General features: G+C 45.2%; 1 protein-coding gene across 4 annotated transcripts in view; it reads left to right on the top strand.

Annotated features, from left to right (window-relative positions):
- Positions 1 to 14,728, top strand: part of RASSF2 (Ras association domain family member 2) — a 49,441-nt gene that overhangs the window by 17,520 nt on the left and 17,193 nt on the right. For all 4 annotated transcript variants that reach the window (XM_021077866.1, XM_021077865.1, XM_021077867.1 and 1 more), the window contains exons 2-3: positions 8,955 to 9,045; positions 12,251 to 12,326. In XM_021077866.1, the coding sequence (XP_020933525.1) occupies positions 8,987 to 9,045; positions 12,251 to 12,326 (135 nt within the window). In that variant the 5' untranslated portion in view covers positions 8,955 to 8,986. The remainder of the gene's footprint in view (positions 1 to 8,954; positions 9,046 to 12,250; positions 12,327 to 14,728) is intronic.

The raw sequence follows: 14,728 nt of genomic DNA, 5'->3' as shown, positions 1-14,728 counted from the left end.
ATTTCAGGTCAACAATGTGATAGGCTATATATTTTCCTAACATTCCTAACCCAAGGAATGTAAAAGTAAGGAAAAAAGGGGGGAGACGTCAAGCTGGAGACAGATTGGGTCGCACGAGCCTTTAGGTCTGATTTATAGCCATGGTCTTGGTGAAATCACCCAATAGGTAGAGAGTGACCAAGCTCTAGAGAAATTCTCATATTTGGGCCATCAGACTACCTGCTGATTTTTATCAATATGGTAATTAAAAATAGTGATGAGGGAGGTTGAAAATGTTTTCATAGTTTTATCGACTCTTTGTATTTATTTTTCTATAAACTATTTGTTCATATGCTCTGCACCATTTTCTATTGAGTGTAGTCTTTTTCTTACTGAATTATTAAAGACTTTTGCATATTAAGGACATTATGCTTTCATCATATGTATTGTAAATCCCCCTAATTTGTCAATTGCCTTTCAACTTAGGGTAAATTTTTTTTCTAAACAGAAGCTTAAAAATTTTGCAGATTGGTATCCAATTTTTTTTTTTAATTTTATTTATTTATTTATTTATTTATGTCTTTTTGCTATTTCTTTGGGCCGCTCCCGTGGCATATGGAGGTTCCCAGGCTAGGGGTCGAATCAGAGCTGTAGCCACTGGCCTACGCCAGAGCCACAGCAACGCAGGATCCGAGCCACGTCTGCGACCTACACCACAGCTCACGGCAACACCGGATCGTTAACCCACTAAGCAAGGGCAGGGACCGAACCCTCAACCTCATGGTTCCTAGTCAGATTCGTTAACCACTGCGCCACGACGGGAACTCCTGGTATCCAATTTTTTATCATACTGTTTGGATTTTGGGTCTAATGTATATATATCTTACATTTCCTTCTAGCATTTTATTTTCTTTTTTAAAATTAGAGTTGATTTATGATGGTCTGTCAATTTCTGGGTCTGTCAATTTCTGCTGTATAACAAAGTATACAGTAGATATATATAGATAGATAGATATAGATATATATATAGATAGATAGATATAGATAGATAGATATAGATAGATATATAGATATATAGATAGATATATACACACACACACACAAATATATATATATACATTCTTTTTTTCACATTATCCTCCATCATGTTCCATCACAAGTGATTAGATAAAGTTCCTTGAACTATACAGCAGAATCTTGTTGCCAATCCAGCATTTTATTTTCTTAATATTTAATTAAAAATTCATTTGGTGGAAGAAGTAAGGTAGGGATTTAGCTTCCCCATCTCCCCCTTTCCAAAGGCCATTCAATTCAGCAACATTTTGTTCTATTCTTGTTTCCCTGCTGTTTAGAAAGGCAGTCCCCATTCTCAGTTCCCAAATATATTTGGGTCCGTTTCTGTACGGGATAGTTTCATTGGTCTGCCTGTTTTCCTCAAGTATTGTATTATTTTAGAAATTGTAAAGAAGACTTAACTTCTCTAATTGGTATTTTCAGTAAATTTAATTAAGAGGATGTGCTATCAAAAGGGAATTGCTTTCAGATCCAAAACAAAATTACCAAATGTAGGTTATGATGGAGGTAATGAAGGAAAGAGAGTCCTACAGAAAATCCAAACAGTGGGTTAGAAGATTAACAGGAGAATTCTGAGGACAGTAAGGAGGTGGAGCTTGTGAGTAAAAATTATATGAGACTTGGAAGAAAACTGCAAGCATATCATACGTATGTACATAGAGCTCTAGAGAGAAGCGCTAGAGACATTGCGGAAGAAAAGCTGAGAAAGGAAGGAAGAGAAGCAGTAATCAGAGTGAGACTAGAGCTTTTTGGTGACTGGAGAAAGACTCCAGTGTTTCGGATCAGGTCTGTTGTTGGCCTGGCATCACTTGTCTGATTTATACTCCATCCAAGCTTTGGAGTTGGCACTGGCTGGGGTCCCCTATGACTTGTGTAGTAAATCAAAGGCTGCTTTGGGTTTCCCTTCCTTGGGCTCCTACCACCAGCTCCTGGCTCTGCTGACCATGACCTGCTGCTCAAGGCCAAGTTCTCTTGGCTTCCAGGATGCTGGGTTTCCTGTTTCCCCTTTGCTTCTAGGGACTTTTTTTTCCCCTTTCCATCCCTAAGGATTTCTGCCCTTGGCCCTGCCCCTCAAACCTCCCTGTTTTCTCCCTGGTGACCTCAACACTTTCCTGACTTCCTCTCCCTCCATCGAGCCAGGACCCCTCCCCCCACAACCCCAGGAACTCCACGCTGTCACTCTCCTGGGCTGTAGACCTGGCTGTGCTTCTTGCCATCTGCATCGCAGGGTTCCATGGGCCACCTCAAACTCAGCCTGTGTTCCTCACATCAATGCTTGTGAATGTGGCTCTGCCACCTATGTTGCTGTCCTCACTGGCAGCCCAGCATCCTGCTGGACACTGCCTTTAACTTCATGTCAAATCTGGCCCCGTCCAGATCTTTTTATTGATGGATCATGCCTTCACTCCATCTCCATTGCCTGCTTCCCTGGGTTGGCCTCAGTTGGTCCCCTGCCTCGGTTTTCTTCTCCAATCCTTTCTCAAAGTAGAGAGTAAAGTGGGGTAATCCAAAATTTAAGTCAGATCACAGCCTTCCTTCACAACTCCCTTTATTTTCCTTTTGCCACTGTAAAAAATGATCATAGGCTTGGTGGTTTAAAGAAACACAAATGTGGGGAGTTCCTGTCCTGGCTCAGGGGAAACAAACCTGACTAGTATCTGTGAGGACACAGGTTTGATCCCTGGCCTCACTCAGTGAGTTAAAGGAGCTGGCGTTGCCATGAGCTGTGGTATAGGTCACAGAAGTGGCTTGGATCTGGCATTGCTGTGGCTGTGGCACAGACTGGCAGCTACAGCTCCGATTCAATCCCTAGCCTGGGAACTTCCATGTGCCACAGGTGCAGACCTAAAAACAAACAAACAAAGAAACAAATTTAGGATTTTCTGTTGTGGCTCAGTGGGTTAAGAATCCAACTAGTATCCATGAAGATGCAGGTTCGATTCCTTATCTTGCTCAGAGGGTTTGCCACAGGTGCAAAGTCACAGGTACATGGATCCTGCATTGCTTTGTCTGTGGTGCAGGCTGGCAGCTGCAGCTCCAATTCAACCCCTAGCCCAGGAACTTCTATATGCCACAAGTATGGCCCATAAAATAAAATAAAAATAAAACAACGCAACTTTACCCTCGTACATTCTGGAGGCCAGAAGTCTGACATTGGCCTCAGTGGACAAAAACCAAAGGGCCAGCAGGGCTGCACTCCCTCCAGAGGCTGTGGCGGGGGAGAATTTCTTCTGCTTGCCTTTCCCGTGTTCCTTGGCTCAGGGTCCCTTTCTCCATCTTTCATCCATAGCGTAGCATCTTCAGATATCTTCTCTGCTGAGATTGTCAGGAATAGAAGCTTCCCTGCCTCTTTTATAAGGACACTTGTGATTACACTAGGATCCATTAGGGAATCTAGGCTAGTCTTCCCATTTCAAGATCCTTAATCACATTTGCAAAGTCCCTGTCACTATAGAAGGTAACATTGACAGGTGCCAGGGATTAGGACCTGGATATCTTTGGGGGCCGTCATTCAGCCTACCACAGCCCCCACTGCACCTCCAAGTTCAAAAGCACACATCAAGGTCCAGATGGGCACCACCCAATGTTGCTCAACTCCTGGGTGCATGCTCCTTCAGCCCGGACCACGCTGCTCATCACCTCTGCCAGCTCCATCTCATCACTGAGCTCTGGGTTTAGAGTTCACTTCCTCCAGAAAGCCCCTGGGACCCGCCCAGGTCCGGATCAGGAGCCCTTCCTGTGTGTCTCTGTGGCACCTGCCCGCCTTGGTAGAATTGTCTTTCCCCGCATATCTGCCTCCTCCTAGACCATGTACCTTTGAAGGCAGGGCTGTGCCAGTTTACCTGCTGGTGAATTACTATCTGTAAACGCAAAGCTTTGCTATACCTTAGGCACACGATAAATGAATGAGTAAATTTACACATGCATAGAAGAGATGCTTTAGAAAAATGGGTATTCACTAGTCATGGGTAATTGTCACTTAAGAAAAAAAGATAAATTTTCTCAGTAGTCTGACTTTCCTTATTCCTTTTTTTGCAGTACATATGTTTGCCAATTTTTATGATTTTTATCCTCCCTTTTAATGATCTTTCCCTGTTGTAATGTGTGACAGGATTTCCTTCCTTTTTAAGGTGGAATAATATTCCATTGTATTTCTGTGCTCTACATTGTTAATCCATTCATCCATTGATGGATATTTGAGTGGCTTTCACCTTTGGGCTATTGTGATTAATGCTGTGAAGCACATGGGTGTGTGACTATCTCTTCAGCATCCTACTTTTAACTCTTTTGGGTATGTACCCAGAAGAGAAATTGCTGGATCATGGTAGTTCTACTTTAATGTTTTCATTTTTTTTCATTTTTAAAAGTTTTATTGAAGTGTAGTGATCAACAAGTTGGTGATAATGTCCTGTGTACAACAAAGTGATTCAGTTGTATGTACATACACATCTATTCTTTTTCAGATTCTTTTCCCAAATAGATTTTTAATTTTTTGAGAAATTGCCATACTGGCTTCCCCAGTAGCTGCACCATTTTACCTTCCTACCGGCAGTGCGCAAAGGTTTTGATTTCTCTGCATCCTTGCCAACACTTGTCTCCTGTCTTCTTTGATGATGGCCATTTTAACAAGCGTGAGGTGATATTGTAGTTTTGATTTGCATTTCCGTGATGGTTAGTGATATTAAGTATCAGCAATCAAAAACCTCCCAACAAAGGAAAGTCCAAGACCAGGTGGTTTCACTGGTGAATTCTACCAAACATTTTTTTGCCTTTTTAGGGCCACACTCTCAGCAAATGGAAGTCCCCAGGCTAGGGATTGAAACGGAGCTGCAGCTGCCAGTCTGTGCCACAGCCACAGCAGATCTGTAGCTGCGACCTACATCACAGCTCACGGCAATGCCAGATACTTAACCTGCTGAGCGGGGCTAGGGATCCAGCCCAAGTCCTCAGGGCTTCTGATTGGATTCGTTACCACTGAGCCACAACAGGAACTTCTAATTCTACCAAACATTTAAAGAATGAATACCAATCCTTCTCCAAGTTCCCTGGTAGCCTAGTGGTTAAGAACTTGGCATTGTCACTGCTGTGGCTTGGAGTTTAATCCCCGGCCTGGGAATTTTGTGTGCTGTGGGGCAACGCCCAAAAAACCCAAAACCAAAAAAAAAAACGATCCTTCTCAAACTCTTACAAAAAAGTGAAGAGGATGGAATACTCCCAAACTCATTTTACGAGGCCAGCATTTCCCTGATACCAAAGCCAGATAAGAACACAACAATAAAAGAAAACTACAGGCCAATATACAGGATGAATGTAAATGTAAAAATTCTTAGCAAAATACTGGCAAAGTGAATTCACCAGTGCAGTAAAAGATTACACGCCATGATCAAATGGGATTTATCCTTGGGATGAGAGGCTGGTTCAACATATGCAAATCAGTAAATGTAATTATTGATTCAATTAATATGTTTTTCTTATTTATCTTTTGAAAAAAAACCCAGCTTCTTAGTTTTATTGATCTTTTCTCCATTTCTTTTCGCACTGATCTTTGCTGTTTCCTTTCTTTTGCTAATTTTGGGCTTAGTTTGTTCTTTTTCTGGTTCCTTGAGGTATAAAATTAGGTTATTCATTTGGAATCTCCTTTTTTCTTTTTTGAGCTGCTCCTGTGGCATATGGAAGTTCCCAAGCTAGGGGTCGAATCAGAGCTGTAGCTGGTGGCCTGCACCACCGCTACAGCAACGCCAGATCCAAGCTGTGTCTGCGACCTACACCACAGTTCACAGCAACATCAGATCCTTAACCTACCAAGCGAGACCAGGGATAGAACCTGCGTTCTCATGAATGCCAGTCAGATTCATTTCCACTGAGCCGTAATGGGAACTCTGATCTTTTTTCTTAACAGAGGTATTTATTACTGTAAAATTCCCTCTTAGAAAAGCTTTTGCTCTATCTCATAACTTTGGGTATGTTATGTTTCCATTTTCGTTTTTTTTAAGATTTTTTTTTTGGCCACACCCACGGCATATGGAAGTTACTGGGCCAGGGATCAAATCTGAGTCACAGCTCCAACCTATGCCACAGCTACTGCAGCAACAGTGGATCCTTAACCCACTGCGCTGGCCTGGGGATCAGACCCAAGTCACTGCAGAGACAACGCTGGATCCTTAACCCACTCCACCAAGAAGGAATTCTTGTTTCAATATTTCCTTTTTTTGTCTTTTTAGAGCCACACCCACAGCACATGGAAGTTCCCAGGCTAGGGGTTGAATCAGAACAGCAGCTGCTGGCCTACACCACAGCTGATGGCAACACCGGATCCTTAATCCACTGATCAAGGCCAGGGATCGAATCTGTGTCCTCATGAATACTAATCGGGTTCATTACTGCTGAGCCATGACAGGAACTCCATTGTTTCAAGATTTCTTAATTTCCCTTTCTGTGTCTTCTTTGACGTATTTGTTGTTCAGGAGTGTGTTGTTTCATTTCCATGTATTTGTAAATTTTCCAGTTTTTCTCCTGCTATTGATTTCTAATTTCATACTGTTGTGGTTGGGAAAGATACTTGCTATGATTTCAACTTCTCGAATTGCTAAGACTTGTTTTGTGTGTAATTTACTTTGAAATGTATGAAAAATAAGATGAATTCTCGAATGGATAAAGGGGCATATAGATGGACAGATGTGTGATAAAGTAAGGATAGTAAGTGTTAAGGGGAGACTAGCCATGGGTATATTGCTAATCATTGTCTTATTTCTCCAACTTTTTTGGGAAAAATTTTAGAATAAAATATTTGAAAAAATTTTCTGATAACGCCATTACCAGAGAGTGCTGGACTTTCATTCACTTATATGCTTAGGTACATATGCCAAGAGGTCTCAACTACGGGCAGTTTAACCCCCAGGGGACACTTAATGTCCAGAGATGTTTTTTTTTTGTTGTTTTTTTTTTTTGGCTTTTGTTGTTGTTGTTGTTGCTATTTCTTGGGCCGCTCCCACGGCATATGGAGGTTCCCAGGCTAGGGGTTGAATCGGAGCTGTAGCCACCAGCCTACGCCAGAGCCACAGCAACACGGGATCCGAGCCATGTCTGCAACCTACACCACAGCTCACGGCAACGCCGGATCGTTCACCCACTGAGCAAGGGCAGGGACCGAACCCGCAACCTCATGGTTCCTAGTCAGATTCGTTAACCACTGCGCCACGACGGGAACTCCCAAGAGATGTTTTTGATTATCATGACTGAGAGTCATGCTGCTAGCACCTCGTGGGTAAAGGCCAAGAATGCTGCTCAACATCCTCCAATGCACAAGACAGGCCCCACAACAAAGAATGACCTGGCCCCAAATGTCAATAGTGCTGATGCTGAGAAATCCTGATACACACATATGTATATATATGTGTGTGTGTGTGTGTGTGTGTGTATACGTGTGTATATATATATATATATCAAACCCGAGTCACCACAGAGACAATGCTGGATCCCTAACCTACTATACCATGAAGAGAATTCTTTGTTTCAAGATTTTTTTTTTTGGGGGGGGGTCTTTTTTCTAGGGCCACACCCGCAGCATATGGAGGTTCCCAGGCTAGGGGTCGAATTGGAGCTGTAGCTGCCAGCCTACACCAGAGCCACAGCAACGTGGAATCCAAGCTGCATCTGCGACCTATACCACCTACATGGCAACACCAGATCCTTAACCCACTGAGTGAGGCCAGGGATTGAACCCACAACCTCATTGTTCCTAGTCAGATTCGTTAACCACTTAGCCATGACGGGAACTCCTCAAGATTTTTTAATTTCCTTTTTTGTTTCTTTTTGACTCATTGGTAATATGTATTGGACTCATATATAAAATGTCCATTCAGATAAGTGTACATATACATGCATGTTTATGCTTATATATTCTTTTTTTTTTTTGGATTTTAGGACTACACCTCCAGCATATGGAAGTTCCCAGGCTAGGGGTCAAATCAGAGCTGCAGCTGGCAGCCTACACCACAGCTCATGGCAATGCTGTATCCTTAACCCACTGAGCAAAGCAAGGGATGAAACCGGTGTCTTCATGGATTTGTTACCACTGAGCCACAATCGGAACTCACTTACTTACATATATTTTAAACGAAACTGGACTCATAGTTTTGTAACTTGTGTTTTCATGGTATATTGTCATTTTCCCAGGTAATTAAATTGCCTTTGATACTGCATATTTTAATTGTGGTCCTAGATGTAGAGTTGTGATGGATTGCATCTGTTTCTATCTGGGCATTTTTATTTATTATTACTATTTTTTTTTAATGGCTGCACTTGTGGCATATGGAAGTTTCCAGGCTAGGAGTCGAATCAGAACCGCAGCTGCTGGCCTATACCACAGCTATAGCAACACCAGGCCTGAGCTGCATCTTCGACCTACAGTACAGCTCACAGCAACGCCAGATCCTTAACCCACTGAGTGAGGCCAGGGATCGAACCCAAATCCTCATGGATGCTAGTTGGGTTCATAAATCACTGAGCCACAATGGGAATGCCTATCTGGGCATTGGTAGGTCATTTACCAATCCTTCGTCTACCTCGGCAGAATCTGAGCCTTACCTATCAGATGAGTCTCTATTCTGTGTAGTGAAGGTCCCTTCAGGGAAGACTCCTGGGTCGTCCTTCAAACCATTCTCTGTGGCTGGGGCATTGGTTCTGGGGCTCTGCAAGGATTGTCATCTTCCCATCAGGTGTTTTTTCAGAGGCTGTGGCAAGCAGAGGCAGCAGCCAGTAGTGTGGCATCTCAGTGGCCACGGGTCAGCATTGGGCTGCTCAAGCTGTGGATCTGGGGCAGGGACAGAGAGCCATGTGCTTCCTGCCCCCTGGCTCGTGTACTGCTGCCTTTAACCTCTGTCTTTTCCTTTCAAATATAGGCCTCTCCTGCTGATGAAAAGAAAGAGGAAAAATGGACTACAGTCACCAGACTTCCCTAGTCCCATGTGGACAAGATAAATACATTTCCAAGTAAGATTTTCTCCCCTTGGTGTTGTGTCCCCAGTGGCCAGTCCTGTGTGGATGGAAGCCACTGGCAGAGGAGCTTCCCCCATGCAGGAGGGTTGGGGCTCCTGTGTGAGAAGGAGCAAAGCAACTGAGTGTGAGCAAGGTTGCTGCTCCCGATAAAAACATGCCCCCAGAGCCTGGCCACAGAGAATGACCTTAAGGGGCTCTCCAAGACATGGTACCCTTAGAATTCTCTTCCTGGCTCAATGGTTAACAAATCCAATGAGGATCCATGAGGATGTGAGTTCGATCCCTGGCCCTCGCTCAGTGGGTTAAGGATCTGGCGCTGCCGTGAGCTGTGATGTAGGTCATAGATACACCTGGGATCCAGTGTTGCTGTGGCTGTGGTGTAGACCTGCATCGGTAGCTCCGATTTAACCCCTAGCCTGGGAACTTCCATATGCCGTGGGTGTGGCCCTAAAAAGCAAAAAAAAAAAAAAAAAAAAAAAAAAAAAATGCATGGCACTCTTAGAGACTCAAAAGAAACGGTGTCCTGGAGGCTTCTATGAGGAGGAGTTGGTGGTGGCTGCTCACTGTCCTGTCTATGGTGTCCCCCGGCGAAGTCCTGGCTGCTGGGGTTCTGGCTACAAAGGGCACAGGTGGCCCCTGAACAAAAGGAGACAGTTTCACTGCTTTATAAGCACTAAAATCTCTTGAACTCAGGTTTTTTTTTTTTGCTGATATGACAGGGCCTGAGCCAAAATGGACTTTTTCAAATTGTAAATTTGCAGATATATTTTTATATTCAGCACCGGGATCTGTACGTAATTATGTTCTCCATCTTAACTAAGTGTTTCATTTATTTGAGACCAAATCATTGAAATTCCTTGGGCCAGCTTGGCCATACGTAGACACACAGTTGTGTGAGATGCAGATCGTTCCTATCTCCTCACTGACCAGTTTCTCAAGGGACTTCTACTGACCAGTCATTTTATTTTATTTTTTAATCTTTTTTTTTTTTTTAGGGCCACATCCATGGCATATGGAGGTTCCCAGGGTAGGGGTCTAATCAGAGACGTAGCCGCTGGCCTACGCCATAGCCACAGCAACACCAGATCCGAGGTGCATCTGTGACCTACGCCATAGCTCACGGCAGCACCGGATCCTTAACCCCCTGAGCAGGGCCAGGGATCGAACCCACATCCTCATGGATACTAGTCAGGTTCGTGACCACTGAGCCATGACAGGAACTCCTGACCAGTCATGTCAAACCCTTATTTTAGATTTGTGTGTTCAAAAGTATCAAATGGCTTTGTTATAGGTTATTTGGAGTGGCATTTTCCACTCCATTTTGGCTTTCATGGAATTACTCCAGTTTATCTAGGTTTAACTTGTCTGGAACTTCTTGGAATGTCCAGCCAGTTTTGACCTCCTGTGTGGCTCCAAATGTCTCCACTGAATGGCTGGATTTAGAGGGGCTGAGCTCCCTCGTCTCTTGCCTGACAAGCACACCTCAGCCTCCTCGGCTCGCCCCACTCCCAACCCTCTCCCCTTCACTTTCAATGAAACTTGACTGGGGCATGTCAGGTTGGACAGCTTTTATTCTGGTCACACACAGAGGGTGTGACATTCTCTCTCACGTTCCATAGAGCTGGGCTCCCAGGGGGGACCACTTAGAAACCAGTATCTAGAGGTCTTACAAGGGTTTAAAAAATATTTTTATAAACTAAAAGCACCTCGAATAGAATAAAAAGATAAAAGCATCCATGAGTTCCCGTTGTGGCACAGGGGGTTATGAACCCAACTAGTATCCATGAGGATTCAGGTTTGATCCGCGGCTTCGCTCAGTGGGTTAAGGATCCGGCATTGCCATGAGCTGTGGTGTAGGTCGCAGATACGGCTCGGATCTGACATGGCTGTGGCTGTGGCATAGGCTGGTGGCTACAGCTCTGATTAGACCCCTAGGTTGGGAACCTCCATGTGCTTTGGATGCGGCCTTAAAAGACAAAAAGACAGGAGTTCCTGTCGTGGCGCAGTGGTTAACGAATCCGACTAGGAACCATGAGGTTGCGGGTTCGATCCCTGCCCTTGCTCAGTGAGTTAACGATCCGGCGTTGCCGTGAGCTGTGGTGTAGGTCGCAGACGCGGCTCGGATCCAGCGTTGCTGTGGCTCTGGCGTAGGCCGGTGGCTACAGCTCCGATTCGACCCCTAGCCTGGGAACCTCCATATGCCGTGGGAGCGGCCCAAGAAAAGGCAAAAAGACAAAAAAAAAAAAAAAAAAAAAAAGATAAAGGCCATTCTACATCTAGAATGGTGTGTTGCCAGGACTCAGAAGGCCCCTCCTGCCCACCTCCAGTCTCCATTCCTAAAGGTGAATCCACTATCCTGAATTCTAACACCCACATCAAACCTCATGAAAATGGAATCAGACAATATATGCTCTCTTGAAAGAAGCCAGAGCTTCTTTCACTCACCATAATATCTGTGAGATTCATCCATGTTATGTATAGTTCATTCATAGCTTCCCATGCTAGGGGTCTAATCGGAGCTGCAGCCACTGGCCTACACCACAGCCACAGCAACTCCAGATCTGAGCCGCGTCTGCGACCTACACCATAGCTCACGGCAACGCCGGATCCTTAACCCACTGAGTGAGGCCAGGGATCGAACGTGCGTCCCCATGGATGCTAGTTGGGTTCACTAACCACTGAGCCACGACAGGAACTCCCGTACCTGTCCCTTTTAACTTGCTGAAAGCCTAGGAGCTTCTGAGGCTCATACAGGTCTGTAGTGCTTGTCTTCGCGGTAACTCACAGCATGTGAAGGAGGAAAGGCTGTGGAGAGGCTGGAGAAACCTTGTCTGTGGGCTTTGAAGTGGCTTCGCTTCTGTGAACCTGAGGCTTATTGAGGCCTGTGTATTTAGCGTGGGCTTGGGGAGTGTTGGGAGAGCTGCCAACCTTTGTCAGCAGACCAAACCTGCCTTGGTTTTCTCCTTACATCCAGTCTGTCCTAGGTACTGTTTACTCGTGAGCTTGACCCTGGGGGAAGTTTGTGATGGAAGGTGGGGCAGAACTGTGTGTGTGTGCATGTGTGTGTGTGTGTACACGTGTAGATAAACACCCAGACTGAGGTAACTCAAGGCCAGGTTAGAGGTGAGAAAAGAGGGAACAGCTGAATTATAAGTGGCTTCGGCTGAGATTATGACGCCTCTTGTTTTTTTCCCTTAAGGAATGAACTTCTCTTGCATCTGAAGACCTACAACTTGTACTATGAAGGCCAGAATTTGCAGCTCCGACACCGCGAGGTAGGATTTGTGAGGCTCCCGCCCTGGTGGCCAGCCCAGGCTTTGGCTCCATGTCCCCTGGGTTTGAAGGTCCCTGTCTCTCCTGCTAGAGCGAGTGGCCTCTCCATGTTAGTGATATTGTTGGGAGTCTCTAGTTTTTTGGGAAGAGACCCTGGGCCCGATTTTGTTCTAAAAAGGATGCGATTTTCTGTCCCAGAGACATTCCTGTGCTGTGTGGCTGGGCTAGCACCAGCCTCAGAGGGAGAACTCTGCCTGGCTTCCCCCTCCCCGCAAAGGGATGCTTTTATGAAATGGCTCTTTCCGAAGGTTCTCAGGCAGCCTTCCTGCGCCTAGCAGTTCAGGAACCTTACCCAGGCCTCTGTGTTTACACATCTGGGCCCATAACCTCTTGCTGCAGCAACCTGGACAAGTGACATAAGCTTGGGAGATAACTCTTGGCCCTCTCCCACACCTGCAGCAGCCTTCCTCAAGTATCTTTTTGGAAGGCCCTTTGTTGCCATCTGTCTGTCCCCAGCCCTCATCCTGAATCTAAGCTTACTCGTCCTGTATCCATTTCTGTAAAGCCCGTTTCAGATAGACGGTGAATTATATAGGAGCTTGGTGGAGTAACTTATACTCTAGTGTTCTTGACTGATAAGAAGGTATGTGTAATACCCTTCTAACTAATGCACATTTTCAGGTTATCAAGCCGTGGTGGTTTAGTCCATAGAAACAGATATCAGATGGTAGAATTTCAGCTACTAAGGCAGGCTGGCTGCAGATCGTATGTAGTGGCTTTTTGTATGTTCCTCAAACCACTCCCCTTGGGCAGAGTCCACTTTTGGTTAAATTCTGTCCTACAGTTATATGATGTACATTAATGATGTCAGACTCCACCAACTAGAAGACTATATATGTAACCCGGGCTTAATAAAGCTCTCTCCTAAAATCCCCAAATGCCTAAAGTTGCTCCACCCCCTTCTGCCTTCTTTTATTATCCGCTTCCTCTCCAATGATGGTACTGGGGCCTGTCCTGTTCGCTGAACAGGTGTCATCTTAGGGGCTTGTCCCGAAGATGTGGCCATGGCCCAGGTCTGAGGCCTTGGGCCCTGCCCTTAAAACATGTGGTCAAAGACTCTGAGACTCTAGAAGGAAGGCTTGACCCTTTTAGACATTGTCCTCCAACCTTCTACTAATTAGTGTCTGGACCATTAGCAAGATTTTGGTCCTTAAATAGCTTTTTTCAGGTGTGTCCTATAGATGATGAAAGGGTTTCATGGTCTCAAGTGAGACCCATTTCTTTGGGATAAAACATGCACATGTTTTTAGAAGGGTTTCACATTTAAATTCTTATCAGTCAACAACCTTTGAGTATAAATTTGGAATTCTTGCAGGATTTATTCACCCCTGTTTTTACCCAGCACATTAGCTAATCATTGGCTCCCAACTCACAAGCATTTGACACTCTATTTAAAGTAACAAATTATCGGAGTTCCCGTCATGGCGCAGTGGTTGACAATTCCGAGTGGGAACCATGAGGTTGCGGGTTCGATCCCTGCCCTTGCTCAGTGGGTTAACGATCCGGCGTTGCCGTGAGCTGTGGTGTAGGTTGCAGACACGGCTCGGATCCTGCGTTGCTGTGGCTCTGGCGTAGGCTGGTGGCTACAGCTCCGATTCGACCCCTAGCCTGGGAACCTCCATATGCCACGAGAGCAGCCCTAGAAATGGCAAAAAGACAAAATAAATAAATAAATAAATAAAGTAACAAGTTATCTGCTAGAGGAGCTAGTATTCCATTGAATAAACTTACAGGAAACAATTTTAAATCTCCTTCAACCAGCTGGTCAGATTATTAATACATGTTATAGATAAAGACACGTCACTTTCCATTGCAGGGGAGGGGAAGGTGGCTAACTGAAGGATTTGACTCTTGCTTCTGACGGCAAGGCTAGTCTCATATACTTTAAGAAATATATTTTTGGGAGTTCCCGTTGTGGCTCAGCAGAAATGAATGCAACTAGTGTTCGGGAGGATGCAGCTTCAATCCCTGGCCTCTATCAGTGAGTCAGGATGGGGCTTGGCCATGAGCTGTGGTGTAGGTGGCAGACACGTCTCGGGTCTCTCATTGCTGTGGCTGTGATGTAGGCTGGCAGCTGCAGCTGCAATTTGACCCCTAGACTGGGAACGTTCACACGCCGTGGGTATGGACCTGAAAAGACACACACACAGGAGTTCCTGTCTCGTGGCTCAGTGGTTAACGAATCCAACCAGGAACCATGAGGTTGTGGGTTCGATCCCTGGCCTCGCTCAGTGGGTTAAGGATCTGGCGTGGCTGTGAGCTGTGGTGTAGGTCACAGACGTGGCTCGGATCTGGTGTTGCTGTGGCTGTGGTGTAGGCTAGTGGCTACAGCTCCGATTAGACC

This window comes from Sus scrofa, chromosome 17 (assembly GCF_000003025.6).
Source record: "Sus scrofa isolate TJ Tabasco breed Duroc chromosome 17, Sscrofa11.1, whole genome shotgun sequence".
Taxonomy (NCBI): Eukaryota; Metazoa; Chordata; class Mammalia; order Artiodactyla; family Suidae; genus Sus; species Sus scrofa.
Note: the sequence above shows the minus strand (reverse complement) of the source record. Positions and strands in the feature narration are given on the sequence as shown.